General features: G+C 41.6%; 1 protein-coding gene across 10 annotated transcripts in view; it reads left to right on the top strand.

The window, feature by feature from the left end:
* Nucleotides 1-20,844, top strand: part of LOC129867070 (myocyte-specific enhancer factor 2A-like) — a 124,554-nt gene that overhangs the window by 18,439 nt on the left and 85,271 nt on the right. For 7 of the 10 annotated variants that reach the window (XM_055940228.1, XM_055940226.1, XM_055940219.1 and 4 more), the window contains exon 3: nt 16,335-16,527. In XM_055940228.1, the coding sequence (XP_055796203.1) occupies nt 16,474-16,527 (54 nt within the window). In that variant the 5' untranslated portion in view covers nt 16,335-16,473. Of the gene's footprint in view, nt 1-15,062; nt 15,189-15,209; nt 15,299-16,334; nt 16,528-20,844 lie in introns of those variants that run through there. The other 3 variants (XM_055940221.1, XM_055940220.1, XM_055940222.1) reach the window with 3 other exon arrangements.

Here is a 20,844-nt window from a genome sequence, read left to right as displayed (position 1 = left end):
AAACTCCAGCACAACAACATCTGTTTAGACTGTGAAGTTACAAAGTCTGAACTTCACTGCACTGTCAGTAGAAGTTACCTGAACAGTTCAGTGTAGCTGGCTCTGTCTGCTAGAGTGTACATGTTGGCAGTGATTACAGTACGCGGTATCTCCAGCTTGTTGCAGTTGTCTTACTGGCCTCAGATTCTTCTCACTACGCCTTCAAGCCAGAGGAAAATGTGTATTGGTTTTGTTCTTCCTGCTGGTTCCATCATACAGGTTTGTAGGACTCAATATGGTGATAAATGAGAAACAAATGCCATATTAAAGTCACTTCAATGGAATTCTCTCATGGACCCCAAGGCATTTTGTCAAAGTCACCTTGCATAGTCCTCTCATCCCCTGACATTACTGTGTGACTGAGAGTGAGGGTGTCTGTCTGCTAGCGCTCAGTTTCACTGTCAGCACCTGATGTCCTTTATGTTTCTGAATATGTAGCCTATTATCCAAACCTTACCACACCTTTGAAACCTGCTCAATTCAGCTGATTTCAGCATGCAATAGAGGAATACATTAAAAAGTAACAATAGGATACCTGTAGTGATTGGCAAGGGTGTATGTTCTGTTATTGTGCTCTCTCCTAAAGAGCTGAGTTTTTTGCATTTGTCTCCCAGGTTATTGATGGATGATGTATGATGTGGGGGTCTGAAGCTATTTTCCCCAAGAGAATATTCAGTTGATCCAGTGGGGTTTTCCTGATGATGTCATTGTGGAGGTGATACGTATCTTTGTCTCTGCGTGCCGCTGTCTGTAGCTCCATCGTCCCAGCCAGAGTTAGGTGCTAGCAGGATGGATCATGGTTTGAACTTGCGTTGATCCAATGAGGGATTACAGCTGGGTCAGTGGAGAGTTGGATTGAGGTAGCAGTCATCATTTGGAGAGATTAACCACTCGCAGCCAGGCCTGCTTTGGTTTGATTCCTCAACACAAACACTCAGAGCAAGATTCATGACGAAAAACACTAACCTTTGCATCATTGTCCCCTACAAGTCACACACTCATACATGTCAATGGATTTCTTTTTTTATCAACTTGATCAAGGTAGGTCTAAAATGCATGCTAAAATAGTTAGGAAAGTGGAGAAGCATTGCCCCAGTAGCCATAAGCTCAATAAACCATTATTATTTACTATGCAAGCTGTGCAGAACATGCTCTGGAATGTTTGTGAGTCACTGTCCAACCCTGGTTGAACTCTGACTTGAATTACCAATGTACAGTATGTCAGGGCTGGATCTACTAACATCATAACAAGCCCTACTTGAGTATAACTATTCATTGAAATAAACAAAGGAAAATACTTTCAGCCTGTTGGTATCTCAAGGTCATCTAAAAAAAACACATTCACCATTCATTCCGTCAGTGACATAAAGCCATTACTCAATGTAACATTTTCATTATGAGTTCTCACATAGCTTTTAGTGGTTCAACGTATCACAGCTATTTCTAAGGGTGTGGGTTTAAACTCATTGTTCACACAATGGTTCCTAGAAGTTATCATTTGGTGAGATTTGCAAGTCAAATGTTTTTTTCTTCACAACTAAAATAACAGTACATTGCAAACCTCTTCAGAGTATATCCTTCACTCGTCTTTCACATTCATGCTTTTAAAAAATCGAAATCTTAAGCCAAGCAATTCATTTTAAACTTACTGACCATATAGAAAATATCTACATATTTCAGTTCACCCCATAGGTTTATGTTTTGTGGAAATTACATTTCTTTATAACAGTGTCATGGTCCTCATATAGTTATTGTTTTAGCTTCTCAGTACTGTTTTTCAAGTCATTGTCTAGGAAGACAATGTCACCCCAATAAATGTTTTACAAATAAAGTTAACAGGCTGTAGAAAGTCCAATACGAGCACATATTTAAAGCATTTGATTTAACTCACAAGGCAAGCAGCTCTCCCTCTTTTTCTCAAAGCCTATTTCCCACTAATTTTTGTTCACACAGCCCTTTGGTAGATCTTATTAATATCTCATTAGTTGCCTTGGAAACAGAGGTGAGGGAATGTACAGAGTGAGAGAGCGAAAGGGAGAGATAAGAGGGAGATCGAGAGGGTGAGAGATGGGGGAGTGAGAGAAAGGGAGATAGATGAGAAGGAGACAGGGAGAGAAAAAAAGAAGGAGAAGGAGAGAGAGGAATGGAGAAAGTGGTTTGTGAAGGATCAGCCTTGTGTCAGATTAGCATCAGGAGACATTAACACTAGTGATGCTGCTTCTGGGTCCACAATCCTCCGTCTCCCTGCTGGAGTGGGAGATAAGCGTGCAATCACAAAGGGAAGTGTAGGAGCGGGAAAGAGGCTGGCTCGCCTCCACTCGCCCCCAGGCCAACAGCCCCATTTACAGGTACAGCACAGCCTGATGATAGGAAGAACAAAGAGTTGGGGTGTTCATTTCTTAATGCACTTATGTCAGGGTCTCATTGAAATTAAGCAGCAGAACCGTGAGGGTTTTCTTTGCTCTATGTCCCACTCTGTTTAATGCCTTGCAAACTGGAACTGAGCCATTTCCTTACACTTTCAAGTTTTGGAGTTGAATTTAATATTTATACTGTTTTACATGGCTGTTTTCTTGTTATGTATGAACTTGCATAACTCATCATTATGTAACTCAGGTTATGTTTCAAATCATTTTCAGTATTGGCCAAAACAAGGAAAGGCCTAACGTCTAACTGAATAGAAAGTGGTTGTGTACTTGGTGTGGCAGCATGTGCCTGTCCAGCCTGTTTAATGGCCATGTACTGTAAACATAATAAAAACACGGAGAGAATCAACAGGAGATGGAGTAGTGCTGTTGTTTAGTCTCAGACTTACAGTCAGGAAGGTAACAAGCAGAGGGATCAGAGAGGAAGGGTGTCCCCAGGCACACTCCTTCTCTTTTTTCTCTCCCTCCATTTTTCCCTCCCTCCCCTGCAGTGGGCATTTAGAGGGATCTTGAAAAACAGGAAGTAGAGAGGCAGGAGGTTGAGTCTTGTCTGCTCACGTCGTGGCCTGGCCCTGTGGTAGGATAGTCAAATGAGGTCATCACACACAGGAAGCACAACTGTCATGGCTATGCTCAGGACTTTGACTGATGTCCATCACAGTCAGAGGAATAAGGGAAATAGGGAAGGCTTTCCTCATATTGAATACTCAGACAGACAGCACAGTATACGTTTGAAAGTACAGAGTCTTAAGCAAGGAAGAGCTGAACATTCAAACCATTAGATGTTTTTCTTGGCTTTAAGTTTTTATAGATCATTGTAACCACATCATGCTCTGGATGTAGTTTTAGACTCTTGTGTTGTAGTTGATAACAGCATAATAACATGGTCAATAACAGGGTCCATAATAGCTCCTGTTCTCATCATTTTTATGAAATAAACCATGTAGGATGTCATATTTTGTGTTTGTCAGCATTGCAAGATGTATTGTAAGGTTAAGTAATGCTAGGCATACGTGCAGAGCTTATTCAGACTTACTGACTGAAAGCGAAAGAGTGAGCGAGGCGGATGTGCTGTGTTCAGTAATTACAGAGGTAGTGGACTATGTTTTATTGAGTGTGAAAGGGCCGACCCCGTCACCAACCCTGCCCATGTTCCAGAGGCCTGTCTCACGGGAGGGAGGAGGGGACAGAGAGATGGAGAGTGGCTGCTACTGGGCTTGCCTCTCTGGGCCTGTCTCTCACACAAACAGTAACACACAACAAAAGTGGTCAAACATCACTCTGACTTAGATGAATACCAAGGATCTACAGGGGCTTTTTAAGCTAAACAATGCACAACATCATTCCACTATTTTAACAGCTTCACTACACTCAGATGGTAGTCGTGAGTGAGGCTTGGTTTCATTTGGACATTCTGTGGGACATGTAGCTGGTATTGATTTTGATGTCAGCCTGATGTGGTCTCCTTAGAGACATTTTTACTGTACATTGATCTCTGTGGTGTAAATGTTTGGTAAGCAACCTTTCAGAATTGCTGGAGCGGTTTAAAGACAAAGTGGTGCAGGTGTACATTATCGAGGTCTTCTAAAGAGTACATGGTGACATGTATATGTTTACATTCTTAAGCAAGGTTAAATGGACAGAATAATCCTATCAAACATCATTAGCATTGAGTAATGCTTTAAAGGGAGAGTTCAGTTTACCTCACCTTATGGATCAAATTGTTGTATTGGCCTGGAGTGCAAGGTTATAATAGTTGTATGTTTTTATATTCATTCTTTTTTCTTCTTCTTAGTTTTTCGATTTTTATTTGAAATTCTGTTTAGTTTCAGTTCATTTTCAGACCTGATTTGCTAGTTTTATTTAATTGTAGTTAGGATTGCAACGCTACCAGTAATTTACCAAAGTTACTGGAATCTTCAGTAATTTTGGTAATTAACAGAAAATCTAAGGCAATCTATTATAACTTTGGTAATTTATACTTGAATAAAAAAAGTATTCATAAATAAAATTCATTTTTTTTTATATCTGTGTCCATATTGTCAATGAGTTTCTAGTAGATAGACCATATGGTTCAAGAGAAAATAGCCTAATTAATTTTTAAAAAGCATCTAATCAACAATGGCATTATTTTAAATTATATACTGGGTGGTTTGAGGACTGAATGCTGATTGGCTGAAAGCCGTGGTATATTGTATGCCATGTGTATGACAAAAAAAGTATTTTTACTGTTTTTAATTACTTTAGTAACCAGTTTGTAATAGCAGTAAGGCCCGAGGGGGTGTGGTATAGACAATATACTATGGCTAATGGCTGTACAACTGTGTTGCGTGATTGTGTTAGCTGTGTAGTTGGCTAGCTAGCCAGGGGGAAAGACAGCCTCCATTGCAACCATTTTTGTTTAGCATAGCAACCTGCAAAGTTCTTGAACTATCAACAAGTGCTTTGGTAGTTTTGCTTTACATGGCAGTCAATACGAATAGAACTAAAGACCAGAGAACACCTAAAATTACACTAAGCAACCAGTGTTAGTGAATGTAGCATCACGTTTTGTTGAAAAATGTATGGTTTGGGAAAGAATCATACTTTTTAATGTTCGTAACCCGTTGTATAAAAGCAAAAATACATGCGAGTACATGTGTTATGACATTTTTGTCATGGCTGTGGTGGTCTACGCCATGCCCACGTTACAGCCATGTAATAAAACATTATTGCTTAAATTAACTTTGCAACTCTTCCAACTATTTACTTTTTTCACACACTACCACCAGTTTGACGACAAAACATTGACAAAATAAATACAAGTATTTAAAAATTGATGGAAAGGATATTTCATGCTGAAACCCTCATATCAAATCAAAATGTATTTGTCACATGCGCCGAATACAACAAGTGTAGACTTTACCGTGAAATGTTACTTGCAAGCCCTTAACCAACAGTGTAGTTCAAGAAGAAGAAAATATTTACCAAATAAAGTAAAGTAAAAAATAATGAAAACTCATAACAATAACGAGGCTATATACAGGTGGTACCAGTACCGAGTCAGTGTGCGGGGGTACAGGTTAGTTGAGGTAATTTGTACATACTCATCTTCACATCACTCCAGTGTTAATTGCTATATTGTAATTACTTCACCACTATGGCTTATTTATTGCCTTACCTCCTTAATTTGCACACTGCATACAGATTTTCTATTGTGTTGTTGACTGTATGTTTGTTTATCCATGTGTAACTTGTTTTTGCCACACTGCTGTGATAATCAGTATCACAGCAGTGATACACAGCAGTCACTGCTGTGACACCTGTGATAATCTGAAGTACCCAAAAGAGACACTAGATGTCTTGTGATAGATTACATAAAATCCTTGAACGATACCAAAGTTCTGGTAGTTTACTGGTAAACTTAAGTGTTCAAATATTTATATTAAATTTTTTTCTATTTAGTTTTAGTGCTCGGGATAGAAAGGATGCGTGGGAGGCTAGAAGCCATTTGTGTTGTATAGTTTTTAAAATTATAATACATAAGGTGATGGGTCAGGTCAAAGGTTAGGTTTAAACTATAAAGTCACTGTCACGAACTGGCTCGAAGTCCATAACAAAAAGGGAAACAATGTGGAGATTAGGAATAACAAAAATATAAATAACTGATTTAACGTAAATACAATTAACAATGGTGTGTGTAGTCAGTAATCAGAAGTGTGAGTGAGTGGTTGCGTGCATAAATGTGATAATGAGGGGTGTTGAAAGGTGCCAAAGCAAGCAAACACGCAAAACGGTCACAAAAACGCCACAACTAAAATCTAACAGTGCGTCTGCATGTACAAAGTCTCCTCAATGAATGGGGAAGAGGTGTATTTATCCCGGGACACACCCGGGCCCAGGTGTCCCATGTCGCTGACGACCCTCTCGGCTCCGCTCATCCCTAATAAGGAAAACAAGAGCAAAGAGAAAGAATACGGCAGACAGGGTGGGAGGGTCGTCACATTTCCAAGATGGCGTATCAGTCAGACGTCTTTGTCTCTGTCTTATCTCATCCCATGTATATATCTTTTATATATTTTTCTTCGCGTTCTTTTTAATATTTTTCCTAAACCTCAACTTCAAAATACTCTCCTGCAACCTGCCTCACCCAATGTGGTGTGGATCTGTTTATTTTAATTTTTTCAAAAGTATTTCTATTTACCTCCGAACTGGAATACCTCAACTGAAGCTATCTAGCTAACTAGCTATCAGCTATCAATCAGCTAACCACTGCTAGATTGTATGTTTGTTTATTCCATGTGTAACTCTGTGTTGTTGTATGTGTTGAACTGCTTTGCTTTATCTTGGCCAGGTCGCACTTGCAAATGAGAACTTGTTCTCAACTAGCCTACCTGGTTAAATAAAGGTGAAATAAAAAATAAAATAAATAAAACATCACTCAATGTGATTTTGATTTGAAAGGAATAATGCTGAGACTGGTGAAAACAAAATATGTTGTTAAGAAACTCTCGCCCATGTTTACACCAATCCAATGCTTTTTAACTGTAGTTAATTAAGTTACAGTAGAAGTCGGAAGTTTACATACACCTTAGCCAAATACATTTAAACTCAGTTTTTCACAACTCCTGACATTTAATCCTAGTAAAAATTCCCTGTCTTAGGTCAGTTAGGATCACCACTTTATTTTAAGAATGTGAAATATCAGAATAGTAGAAGAGAGAATGATTTATTTCAGCTTTTATTTCTTTCATCACATTCCCAGTGGGTCAGAAGTTTACATACACTCAATTAGTATTTGGTAGCATTGCCTTTAAATTGTTTAACTTGGGTCAAATGTTTCGGGTAGCCTTCCACAAGCTTCCCACAATAAGTTGGGTGAATTTTGGCCCATTCCTCCTGACAGAGCTGGTGTAACTGAGTCAGGTTTGTAGTCCTCCTTGCTCCCACATGCTTTTCAGTTCTGCCCACACATTTTCTATATGATTGAGGTCAGGGATTTGTGATGGTCACTCCAATACCTTGACTTTGTTGTCCTTAAGCCATTTTGCCACAACTTTGGAAGTATTCTTGGGGTCATTGTCCATTTGGAAGACCCATTTGCGACCCAGCTTTAACTTCCTGACTGATGTCTTGAGAAGTTGCTTCAAAATATTTTCCTCCCTCATGATTCCATCTATTTTGTGAAGTGCACCAGTCCCTTCTGCAGCAAAGCACCCCCACAACATGATACTGCCACCCCCATGCTTCACGGTTGGGATGGTGTTCTTCAGCTTGCAAGCCTCCCCCTTTTTCCTCCAAACATAACGATGGTCTTTATTGCCAAACAGTTATATTTTTGTGTCATCAGACCAGAGGACATTTCTCCAAAAAGTATGATCTTTGTTCCCATGTGCAGTTGCAAACCGTAGTCTTGCTTTTTATGGCGGTTTTGGAGCAGTGGCTTCTTCCTTGCTGAGCGGCCTTTCAGATTATGTCGATATAGGACTCGTTTTACTGTGGATATAGATACTTTTGTACCTGTTTCCTCCAGTATCTTCACAAGGTCCTTTGCTGTTGTTCTCGGATTGATTTGCACTTTTCACACCAAAGTACGTTCATCTCTAGGAGACAGAATGTGTCTCCTTCCTGAGCGGTATGACGGATGTGTGGTCCCATGGTGTTTATACTTGCGTACTATTGTTTGTACAGATATACGTGATTCCTTCAGGCATTTGGAAATTGATCCCAAGGATGAACCAGACTTGTGGAGGTCTACAATTTTTTCTTCTGAGGTCTTGGATGATTTCTTTTGATTTTCCCATGATGTCAAGGAAAGAGGACCTGAGTTTGAAGGTAGGCCTTGAAATAAATCCACAGGTAAACCTCCAATTGACTCAAATGATGTCAATTAGCCTATCAGAAGCTTCTAAAGCCATGACATAATTTTCTGGAATTTTCCAAGCTGTTTAAAGGCACAGTCAACTTTGTGTATGTAAACTTTTGACCCACTGGAATTGTGATACAGTGAATTTATAAGGTAAATAATCTGTCTGTAAACAATTTTTGGAAAAATGACTTGTGTCATTCACAAAGTAGATGTCCTAATCGACTTGCCAAAACTATAGTTTGTTAACAAGAAATTTGTTGGGTTGAAAAACGAGTTTTAATGACTCCAACCTGTAAACTTCCGACTTCAACTGTAGATAGTAGGGCTGGGAATTGCCAGAGACCTTAGGTGCCAAGATGATATGTATTGCGATTCTCACAATTCTATGTATATTGCGATTCGAGACTGCAATTTTATTCCGATTTGATGTTCCAAACATATTTCTCACTGTACAGTATGTCTTCTACAGAGAGACAAAAGAGAACATGAGAAAATGAGTTTTGATCAGTGATGGAAATATAAGTACTGAAAACATGTTGGCTCAATATTTAAAAAGAGGATGGAGAACAAGATTTAGGATGAAAAATGCAGAAGTTTTGGTGCAGGTACAGCCGACTAGCGCTAGCCAATGGTGTAGTGGTGCCTGGAGAAGTGGGTATACTCTAATTTTGCCAATTTCTTTTCCAAATGGCCCCCTTGGCAAAGGAAAGACACCCTGTGTGAAAAAGTATATGAGAAACAGTGACATACACTTCGAATTAACTAAAATGATGAATCCCGTATTGGTCTTTCACAGTCAGGCCACCCAAGCTGTTCTGTGCAGTAGGCTCATTCTGTAGTAGGCCTACTATTGAAACAGATAAACTGAGTCATAAATTCACAGGTTTCATATTTTCCCACATTTTTCAGGTTTTCATTCTTAGTCACACTTTCTTTCTTTTTTTTACAGAAAAACAACAAAATTATGTATGTATGTTCTAAGTCCATAACAATGCTTAAACCTGTCACGATCGTCTTTAGGTGAAAGAGAGGACCAAGGCGCAGCGTGATATACACTGCTCAAAAAAATAAAGGGAACACTTAAACAACACTATGTAACTCCAAGTCAATCACACTTCTGTGAAATCAAACTGTCCACTTAGGAAGCAAGACTGATTGACAATAAATTTCACATGCTGTTGTGCAAATGGAATAGACAAAAGGTGGAAATTATAGGCAATTAGCGAGACACCCCCAAAAAAGGAGTGATTCTGCAGGTGGTGACCACAGACCACTTCTCAGTTCCTATGCTTCCTGGCTGATGTTTTGGTCACTTTTGAATGCTGGCGGTGCTCCCACTCTAGTGGTAGCATGAGACGGAGTCTACAACCCACACAAGTGGCTCAGGTAGTGCAGTTCATCCAGGAAGGCACATCAATGCGAGCTGTGGCAAAAAGGTTTGCTGTGTCTGTCAGCGTAGTGTCCAGAGCATGGAGAAGCTACCAGGAGACAGGCCAGGACATCAGGAGACGTGGAGGAGGCCGTAGGAGCGCAACAACCCAGCAGCAGGACCGCTACCTCCGCCTTTGTGCAAGGAGGTGCACTGCCAGAGCCCTGCAAAATGACCTCCAGCAGGCCTGATGTACTGGCCTGTCTCCTGGTAGCGCCTCCATGCTCTGGACACTACGCTTTCACTACTATACAATACAAACACCCTATACGAGACAAAAACACACTAACATCCCCCATGTCACACCCTGACCTAAAATAATAAAGAAAACAAAGATAACTAAGGCCAGGGCGTGACAAAACCACATTTGAGGGTAGTTACTATTTTATTCCAGTGTGCTGGAACATAGTACTATTGTTGATTAGCAGTGTTTCTTTAGCTCAAAATATCATTATTATTTAACATTTAACTGAGAAGGTTTTTGGGAAAGTCTTTCCATCTACCAGAAGATGGTTAGGCCTATCATTAGCATGGCTATATTTTTCCTGTTCCTTAAAACTTCTCTAGGATAGGGGGCAGCATTTTCACGATTGGATGAAAAGCATACCCAAATTCAACTGCCAGCTACTCATCCCCAGAAGATAAGATATGCATATTGTTAGTAGATTTGGATGGAAAACACTCTGAAGTTTGTAAAACTGTTTTAATCATGTCTGTGAGTATTACAGAACTTATTTGGCAGGCGAAACCCCGAGGACAAACCATTCAGATTTTTTTTTTTTTGGAGGTCACTCTCTTTTCAATGGATTTTCATTGGGAATACAGATTTCTAATTGACCTTCTTGCAGTTCCTACCGCTTCCACTTGATGTCAACAGTCTTTAGAAATTGGTTGATGGTTTTTCCTTTGTGTAATGAAGAAGTACGGACATTTTGAATCATGGTCACTTGTTGTGTCCTGTTTGTTAGAGGTGCATGACCAGAAGCTACAGTTTGTTTTAATCCTGTATTGAACACAGATCATCCCGTCTTCAATTTTATTGATTATTTACGTAAAAAAATAGCTAAAGTTGTATTACAAAAGTAGTTTGAAATGTTTTGGCAAAGTTTACAGGTAACTTTAGAAATATTTTGTAGTCACGTTCCACAAGTTGGAACCGGTGTTTTTCTGGATCAAACGCGCCAAATAAATGGACATTTTGGATATATATCGACGGAATTAATCGAACAAAAGGACCATTTGTGATGTTTATGGGACATATTGGAGTGCCAACAACAGAAGCTTGTCAAAGGTACGGCATTAATTATATTTTTAGTTCTGCGTTTTGTGTCGCGCCTTCAGGGTTGAAATATGCTTCTCTCTCTGTTTACTATGGTACTATCCTCAGATAATAGCATCGTTTGCTTTCGCCGAAAAGCCTATTTGAATTCTGACATGTTGGCTGGATTCATAACCAGTGTAGCTTTAATTTGGTATCTTTCATGTGTGATTTAATGAAAGTTTGATTTTATAGTAATTTATTTGAATATGGCGCTCTGCATTTTCTCTGGCTTTTGGCCAAGTGAGACAGTAGAGTCCCGCCTAAACTCAGATTTTTGGATATAAATATGAACTTTACCGAACAAAACATACATGTATTGTGTAACATGAAATCCTATGAGTGTCATCTGATGAAGGATGTCATCTCATCAAAGGATAGTGATTAATTTTATCTCTATTTCTGCTTTTTGTTACTCCTCTCTTTGGCTGGAAAAATGGCTGTGTTTTTCTGTGGCTATGTACTGACCTAACATAATCGTTTGGTGTGCTTTCGCCGTAAATCCTTTTTGAAATCAGACATGTTGGCTGGATTCACAACAAGTGTAGCTTTAATTTGGTGTCTTTCATTTGTGATTTCATGAAGGTTTGATTTTTATAGTAATTTATTTGAATTTGGCCCTCTGCATTTTTACTGGCTTTTGGCCAAGTGGGACGTTAGCGTCCCACATATCCCAGAGAAGTTAACCACCTGGCTATTTGCTGCCCCAAAAGAGAAACCAGATGGGAGACAGACAATCAACACCTTTACTGTTTAAATGTACTGTTTTATACCTTTTCACATAACTGCCTACACAATAACATTCAAAGTAAAAATTAAGTTAAACTTCATCCATAACGAAACTAAAATAAATGCTTTTGGGTTGGTTAACTGCTTGATGAATGTGAAGTGAACTTGTTCACAGGTGTAAGAGTTAGGTAGGTAGAGAGCAGAGTTATAGTCTTGGCTGTGAGACCTGTCCTAATCTTGTTGGGTGACAGAGCAGAGCAGGGCAGGGCCGGGGCAGCAGAGGGGATGAAAGTAGTGTAGTGGAGGTATGCGGCCTATCAATTAATAGAGCTGATGGAACAGATCGGAATGTTTGGCTTAAAATGTTGATAAACTGTCATTTTTTCACATTTTAGGCACAGCAATGCAATGTACACACGGCAGTAGGCCTACGCGTGAATGGTCCAAAATGCAATTTGCAGGAAAACACTGTTCTAAAATGTGCACCGCACATGCAAGTGGTTTCATGGACAGAGATGGAAATATCCGTTAGAAAGAGGAGGGACTTAAAGATGCAACTATCATGGGTTGCCAATATGATTAGGATAATGCCTTTGGCTGCTAGAAAATTAAAGAAAGAAAATATAAAAATAATTGCCTCCACGTTTCTACGGTGGGATTTTGTCTATATGCTACTTTGAAGCAAGGTAAGACATGCCTCATAATGAGGTAAAACATTCAGGTTTCAGACAATTAGAGCGTTGGGCCAGTAACCGAAAGGTTGCTGGATCGAATCCCTGAGCTGTCAAGGTAAACATCTGTTGTTCTGCACTTGACCAAGGCAGATAATCCACTGTTCCCCGGTAGGCCGTCATTGTAAATAAGAATTTGTTCTTAACTGACTTGGCTAGTTAAATTTTAAAAAAGTATGCCTTAATATTCACCAGTTATTATGTGTAGATTTTACATTGGGATTCACAACACCTTTTATTAGGATAAAATTGGCCTGCATTTTTGTAATGGAAAACAACTTGCACTGTGTTAATTATTACTCTCATTCAAGTAAAATGATGCAAGTAAATCTAGGTTTACAGATAGAATAAGGAAATATATTTCTTCAGAGTGGCTGTACCAAGCGGAGTGCAACACACCTGGTGTCTGAGGGGCCTCAGCTTGTCATCTCATATTTATGTAACAAAAATGTCATGACAGAAGGCATTACACCACAAGAACCTGCACTGTCCTGCACTGCTATGACAGATCCTCTCACAGTTTAGAGACGTGGTGGAATGTGTGTGTTTTACTAGCAATAGATTCAGGCCTACTGTACAATTGTACAATACAGTGTCAAGACAAGCAAGATAACTTATTTTCAAAGTAAGAGACAGACAGACAAACACACTCATATAGACACACCAGTAGAAAGTGTCAGTATGAGTATTTGGAAACGGTGAATGAAAAAGTACACTGTCGTTCTCACTGGTGTGTTGTGATGTGGTTTAGGGAAATTCTTAATGGGTTTTTACGTGGTTAGTTTCCTTACTGTGGACAGCCATGCGTGGGTTGTTGGCTAGGTGAACTCATGTTGAGTTTGCCTAACAGTGGAGGTTAGATTCAGACAGCCAGACACTATAATGCCAGTGTCACAAATCCCCAAATTACTGTATGCCACTGGAACTGGCCATTTCTGGTCCCCTGATGTTAGTCAGCTCTCAAGTGTAACCACACAGTAGTCTGTAATGCTGACTGTATCTCTGGACGTGGGCTGAATACTCTAACGTTAACTTCATTCAGAGGTTCAGCTCTATGGTGAAATGTAGTTGTATATGCATTTTTTTGTGTCAGTGATGAATGCTCCTCCAGGGAGAGGTATATACAGTGCCTTCGGAAAGTATTCAGACCCATTCAAATTTTCCACATTTTGTTAGGTTATAGTCTTATTCCAAAATGTATTAAATCGTTTTTTCCCCCTCATCAATCTACACACAATAGCCCATAATGACAAAGCAAAAACATTTTTTTTTAACATTTTTGCACATTTATTACAGCATCGATTCTTCTTGGGTACGACGCTACAAGCTTGGCACACATGTATTTGGGGAGTTTCTCCCATTCTTCTCTGCAGATCCTCTCAAGCTCTGTCAGGTTGGATAGAGAGTGTTGCTGCACAGCTATTTTCAGGTCTCTACAGAGATGTTCGATCGGGTTCAAGTCCAGGCTCTGGCTGGGCCACTCAAGGACATTCAGAGACTTGTCCCGAAGCCACTCCTGCATTGTCTTGGCTGTGTGCTTAGGGTCGTTGTCCTGTTGGAAGGTGAACCTTCGCCCCAGTCTGATGTCTTGAGCGCTCTGGAGCAGGTTTTCATCAAGGATCTCTCTGTACTTTGCTCCGTTCATCTTTGCCTCGATCATGACTAGTCTTCCAGTGCCTGCCGCTGAAAAACATCCCAACAGAATGATGCTGCCACCACCATGCTTCACTGTAGGGATGGTGCCAGGTTTCCTCCAGACGTGACTCTTGGCATTCAGGCTAAAAAGTTGAATCTTGGTTTCATCAGGTCTGAGAAGGTTTGGTGCTAAAGAGTTCAATCTTGGTTTTTCTCATGGTCTGAGAATCTTTGTGCCTTTCGGCTTCTGTCTGGCCACTCTACCATAAAGGCCTGATTGATGGAATGCTGCAGAGATGGTTGTCGTTCTGGAAGGTTCTCCCCTCTCCACAGAGGAACTCTAGAGTTTTGTCAGACTGACCATCGGGTTTTGGTCACCTCCCAGACCAAGGCCCTTCTCCTCCAATAGCTCATTTGGCAGGGCAGCCAGCTCTAGGAAGAGTCTTGGTGGTTCCAAAAAACGTAAATTTAAGAATGATGGAGGCCACTGTGTTCTTGTGGACCTTCAATGCTGCAGAAATACTTTGGTATCCTTCCACAGATCTGTGCCTCGAGACAATCCTGTTTCGGAGCTCTACGGACAATTCCTTTGACCTCATGGCTTGGTTTTTGCACTAACACGCACTGTCAACTGTGGGGCCATATATAGACAGGTGTGTGCCTTTCCAAATCATGTCCAATCAATTGAATCTACCACAGGTGGACTCCAATCAAGTTGTAGAAACATCTCAAGGATGATCAATTGAAACAGGATGCACCTGAGCAAAATTTTGAGTCTCCAAGCAACGGGTCTGAATACTTATGTAAATGTTATATCCGTTTATTTTATTTTATACATTTGCCAACATTTGTAAAAACCTGTGTCATTGTGAGTATTGTGATTTTAAAGGTACTGTATTTCCCTTAGAGCAGTGGAGCAGCGTTCATAAGGCCTGCTGAAGTCTGAACCAGTCGCCAGGTTGGCAGAGCACCTCACGTGGGAACCACCTCATCCACCTCAGATTTAAACCTGAGGATGTCAACCTGAGACGAGGTGCACTCTTAATCATCTTAAGAGCAAAGCTGGGAGCAGCCTGGGTCAGATACGGAAGAGTGAAGCTCTGTCTTCACAGGCATCTTATAGAGACTTTCTACTGACTCCAGGTGTAGACACACACACACACACACAGAGAGAGAGAGAGAGAGAGAGAGAGAGAGAGAGAGAGAGAGAGAGAGAGAGGAGAGAGAGAGAGAGAGAGAGAGAGAGAGAGAGAGAGAGAGAGAGAGAGAGAGAGAGAGAGAGAGAGAGAGAGAGAAGAGAGAGAGAGAGAGAGAGAGAGAGAGACGAGAGAGAGAGAGAGAGAGGAGAGAGAGAGAGAGAGAGAGAGAGAGAGAGAGAGAGAGAGAGAGAGAGAGAGAGATGAGAGAGACGAGAGAGAGAGAGAGAGAGAGAGAGAGAGAGAGAGAGAGAGAGAGAGAGAGAGAGAGAGAGAGAGAATGTATTAGTTAAAGCTCTGTGATTCTGTCATCCTGTTACTGGTTATTAGGCTTTAAGATCGAAGAAAGATAAACCCAGTAGAAATGTACTTGGTTGGGAGTCATCACCAGCAGCTCTAAATGGCAAGGTTCACTTCAATAACAGCTCAATGCAGTAGTTTCTCACTTCAAATGGAAAACATAATTTCACAATTAAGTTAAAAATGCTTTTCAAAGTCTTTTCATTGCTTCTGAATCAGGCCTATTCAACACTAAGGACATAGCAATTGCGTTTCGCATTTTCTAAACAGTTTCCCCTTAAAGTCTGAAGTATTCTGCAAGTGGCTCCAGCTGCTGTGGAAGTGCATGTGGGGAGATAAGGAGACATCATGTTCTCCGGTCGTTCTCAGATCCTCTCTGTATGTGTCAGGGAATGGAATACAGAGTCCTTGGCTGCTTTGATGTGTCTGAGAAGAGATCACTCAGTGTTATGTTGCATATGAGTGCTACAGGCGTCACTAAAGACCCTGGTTCGATCTTGGCCTGTATCACAACCGGCCGTGATCAGGAGTCCCATAGGACGGCGCACAATTGGCCCAGCGTTGTCTGGGGTAGGCCGTCATTGTAAAAATAAGAATTTGTTCTGTACTGACTTGCCTGGTTAAATAAAACAAATATGTTGTTCTTTCCTCTTTCTATCTCTCTCTCTCTTTCTCTCCTGCAGATTGTGGTGTGGTCACAAGAAGGAGAGAGTAAAACCGAGTAGAGTGTTGTACAATGTGCTAGGAGTGAAGGAAAGAAGACAAGCTCTGTTGTTTTTCTGATATTCTTGAGGTGTCAGAGAGACCGAACAGGACGTAGAGATGGGACGGAAGAAGATACAGATCACGAGGATCATGGATGAGAGGAACAGGCAGGTCAGTGTCATCCCCCTACCCTCCACTCAATATAAAGAAGCCTCTCTCTCTCTCTTGCCACACACAGGCTAATGGCAGTAGGCTACTGTTGCCCTGTATGGAGTTGGAAACAGGAGTTAACTTCTCAACACTTAACCACCTGTTTTGAAATCTTGACAGGGACTCAGAGTGCCCACTGACTACACAGGACCAGGCATGTGCACAGATAGGGCTCTACCTGTGCAGAGCACATGCCCCTTTGCAATACCACTCACCAAGTGCCCTTTTGGGTGGGGGTATACCATTTTTTTGTAAACAGTTTTTGTTGTTGTTGTTCTGAACCCACTGCCCGCAAGTCGTTGTGACATTGTGAAGTTCGCCACAGAAATGCATCAGTGATTCGTATTTCCAGAAACTTTCTGAAACGGCACGTATGTCTACACTTTGTGTAGCCGTTAGCGATGAAGCAAATTATAACAATCTTCTGGTAGAGATGGAAAGGCTTTCCCAAAAACCTTTTCAATTAAAATGTTAACTACAATGTAGCCTATGCCTACCTGACAGAATGATATTATGATCATTTAAATCAATCCAGTGGCCATTTGTTTTGCAAACTCTGAAATCACATGAGTCTACAGAAACACCACTAACCAAACAACGGTCTCTTCCTGGTTCGAATTAAAGGGTAACTACACACAAAACTTTAAACGTTTCATTTTTCCCAGACCTCAAAAGTGGTCTTCTGTTGTGGTGTAAACATTTTTTTGGACTTAGAACATTCAATTTGGTTTTTGTGAACGGAACTGGGAAAAATGGAAAACGGAATTGATGAAAAAAACTATACGGAATCAGGCAAAATTAGGACAGGTGGAAGGGATGGATCAGCTTGTGTAGGGGCTTTATGATTGGCTGAGGGGGACCCAGGAAGAGGAAGTGTTTGGGGCTGGTGATGTCACAATCTTCTTATCCAATGGCAAGGAAGAATGGGCTCTGAGGTTGACTTTTTGGGGGGGAGAGAGACTGGTAACTATCTCACCGATGTCTATCCATTAATTTCTCTGTCTCATGCTCTATTGCTCTGGCTGGCTCTCCCTTTTCTCCTAGTTTACTTCTCTCTTCTGTGGGTCGTAGAGAAAAACGGAGAACACCATCTTGTAGGTCAGACCATTCTGACGCCACAGACATTTCCATGATTAAATCAATTTTCAGGATGTCTCATGCTGTTAAAAAACACAGCTCTATCTTTGCCACCTTTCACCGCAGATGCGTAAGTGCGACACTGGTGGATGGAAAAAAAACATATCGCTAGCTTAAACTGACAGATTTTGGGGCCTCCCGGGTGGCACTGCATCGCAGTGCTAGCTGCGCCACCAGAGTCTCTGGGTTCGCGCCCAGGCTCTGTCGGCAGCCGGCCGCGACCGGGAGGTCCGTGGGGCGACGCACAATTGGCCTAGCGTCGTCCGGGTTAGGGAGGGTTTGGCTGGTAGGGATATCCTTGTCTCATCGCGCTCCAGCGACTCCTGTGGCGGGCCGGGCGCAGTGCGCGCTAACCAAGGGGGCCAGGTACACGGTGTTTCCTCCGACACATTGGTGCGGCTGGCTTCCGGGTTGGAGGCGCGCTGTGTTAAGAAGCAGTCCGGCTTGGTTGGGTTGTGCTTCAGAGGACGCATGGCTTTCGACCTTCGTCTCTCCCGAGCCCGTACGGGAGTTGTAGCGATGAGACAAGATAGTAATTACTAGCGATTGGATACCACGAAAGGGGATAAAATAAAATATAAAAAATGACAGATTTTTGGGGGGGATTTTTGTTATGTAACTTAGATTGTTGCGCCGGTGCGTCAATCGACTCTAGGGGGTTAAAATGACAGATATTTATAGGGATTTTTATATTATGCTAATTTGATTTTCGCGAGGGCGCGGACATCGACCTCAAAGGGTTAACATGCTTTTTTTAATGACATCTCTGTACCCAGCACATACAATTATCTGTAAGGTCCCTCAGTTGAGGAGTGAATTTCAAACACAGATTCAACCACAAATGCCAGGGAGGTATTCCAATGCCTCGCAAAGATATGCCTCCTTCCGTGGCCTCCAACTGCTCTTAAACGCTAGTAAAACTAAATGCATGCTCTTCAACCGATTGCTGCCCGCACCCGCCTGCCTAGCATCACTACTCTGGACGGTTCTGACTTAGAATATGTGGACAACTATAAATACCTAGGTGTCTGGCTAGACTGTAAACTCTCCTTCCAGACTCATATTAAGCATCTACAATCCAAAATTACATCTAGAATTGGCTTCCTGTTTCGCAACAGCCTCCTTCACTCATGCTGCCAAACATACCCTCGTAAAACTGACAATCCTGCCGATCCTTGACTTCGGCGATGTCATTTACAAAATAGCCTTGCAACACTCTACTCAGCAAATTGGATGCAGTCTATCACAGTGCATCAGTTTTGTCACCAAAGCCCCATATACTACCCACCACTGCGACCTGTATGCTCTCATCGGCTGGCCCTCGCTACATATTCGTCGCCAAACCCACTGGCTCCAGGTCATCTATAAGTCTTTCCTAGGTAAAGCTCCGCCTTATCTCAGCTCACTGGTCACCATAGTGAGCATACAACCACCCGTAGCACGCGCTCCAGCAGGTATATTTCACTGGTCATCCCCAAAGTCAATCCTCGTTTGGCCGCCTTTCCTTCCAGTTCTCTGCTGCCAATGACTGGAACGAATTGCAAAAATCACTGAAGTTGGAAACTTATCTCCCTCACTAACTTCAAGCATCGGCTGTCAGAGTAGCTTACCGATCGCTGCAGCTGTACACAGCCCATCTGTAAATAGCCCATCCAACCAACTACCTACCTCATCCCCATATTTGTTTTTGTTTTTTCTGCTCTTTTGCACACCAGTATCTCTATTTGCACATCCTCATCTGCACATCTATCGCTCCAGTGTTAATTGCTTAAAATTGTAACTACCTCGCCACTATGGCCTATTTATTGCCTTACCTCCTTACTTCATTTGCACACACTGTATACAGATTTTATCCTGTGTTATTGACTGTACGTTTGTTTATCCCATGTGTAACTCTGTGTTGTTGTTTTTGTCGCATTGCTTTGCTTTATCTTCGCCAGGTCACAGTTGTAAATGAGAACTTGTTCTCAACTGGCCTACCTGGTTAAATAAAGGTGATTTACATTTTTATTTTTTAAAGAAGAGCACCTATAGGCCTCCCGGGTGGCGCAGTGGTCTAGGGCACTGCATCGCAGTGCTAACTGCGCCACCAGAGTCTCTGGGTTCTCCCCCAGGCTCTGTCGCAGCCGGCCGCGACCGGGAGGTCCGTGGGGCGACGCACAATTGGGCCAGCGTCGTCCGGGTTAGGGAGGGTTTGGCCGGTAGGGATTTCCTTGTATTATCGCGCTCCAGCGACTCCTGTGGCGGGCTGGGCGCAGTGCGCGCTAACCAAGGGGGGCCAGGTGCACGGTGTTTCCTCCGACACATTGGTGCGGCTGGCTTCCGGGTTGGAGGCGCGCTGTGTTAAAGAAGCAGTGCGGCTTGGTTGGGTTGTGCTTCGGAGGACGCATAGCTTTCGACCTTCGTCTCTCCCGAGCCCGTACGGGAGTTGTAGCGATGAGACAAGATAGTAATTACTAGCGATTGGATACCACGAAAATTGGGGAGAAAAGGGGATAAAAAAAAAGAAGAAGAAGAAAAAAAGAAGAGCACCTATAGGTAGATGGGTCAAAAACAAAAACATTGACATTGAATATCACTTTGAGCATGGTGAAGTTATTAGTTACACTTGGATGATGTATCAATACACCCAGTCACTACAAAGATACAGGCTTCCTTCCTAATTCAGTTGCCAGAAAGGAAGGAAACCGCTCATGGATTTCACCATTAGGCCAATGGCAACTTTAAAAGAGTTGCAGAGTTTATAGCTGTGATAGAAAACTGAGGATTGATCAACAAATTGTAGTTACTCCACAATACTAACCTAATTGACAGAGTAAAAAGAAGGACGCCTGTACAGAATAAAAATATTCCAAAACATTTATCCTGTTTGCAACAAGGCAGTGAAGTAATACTGGAAAAAAATTGTCAAAACAATTCACTTTTTATCCTGAATACAAAGTGTTACGTTTGGGGAAAAAACAATACAACACATTACTGAATACCACTCTCCATACTTTCAAGCTTGGTGGTGACCACATTATGTTATGGGTATGCTTGTAATCATTAACGACTGGTGAGTTTTTCAGGATAAAAAATAAACGGAAGGGAGCTAAGCACAGGCAAAATGCTAGAGGAAAACCTGTTTTAGTCTGCATTCCA

Source organism: Salvelinus fontinalis, chromosome 12 (assembly GCF_029448725.1).
Source record: "Salvelinus fontinalis isolate EN_2023a chromosome 12, ASM2944872v1, whole genome shotgun sequence".
Lineage (NCBI taxonomy): Eukaryota > Metazoa > Chordata > Actinopteri > Salmoniformes > Salmonidae > Salvelinus > Salvelinus fontinalis.
Note: the sequence above shows the minus strand (reverse complement) of the source record. Positions and strands in the feature narration are given on the sequence as shown.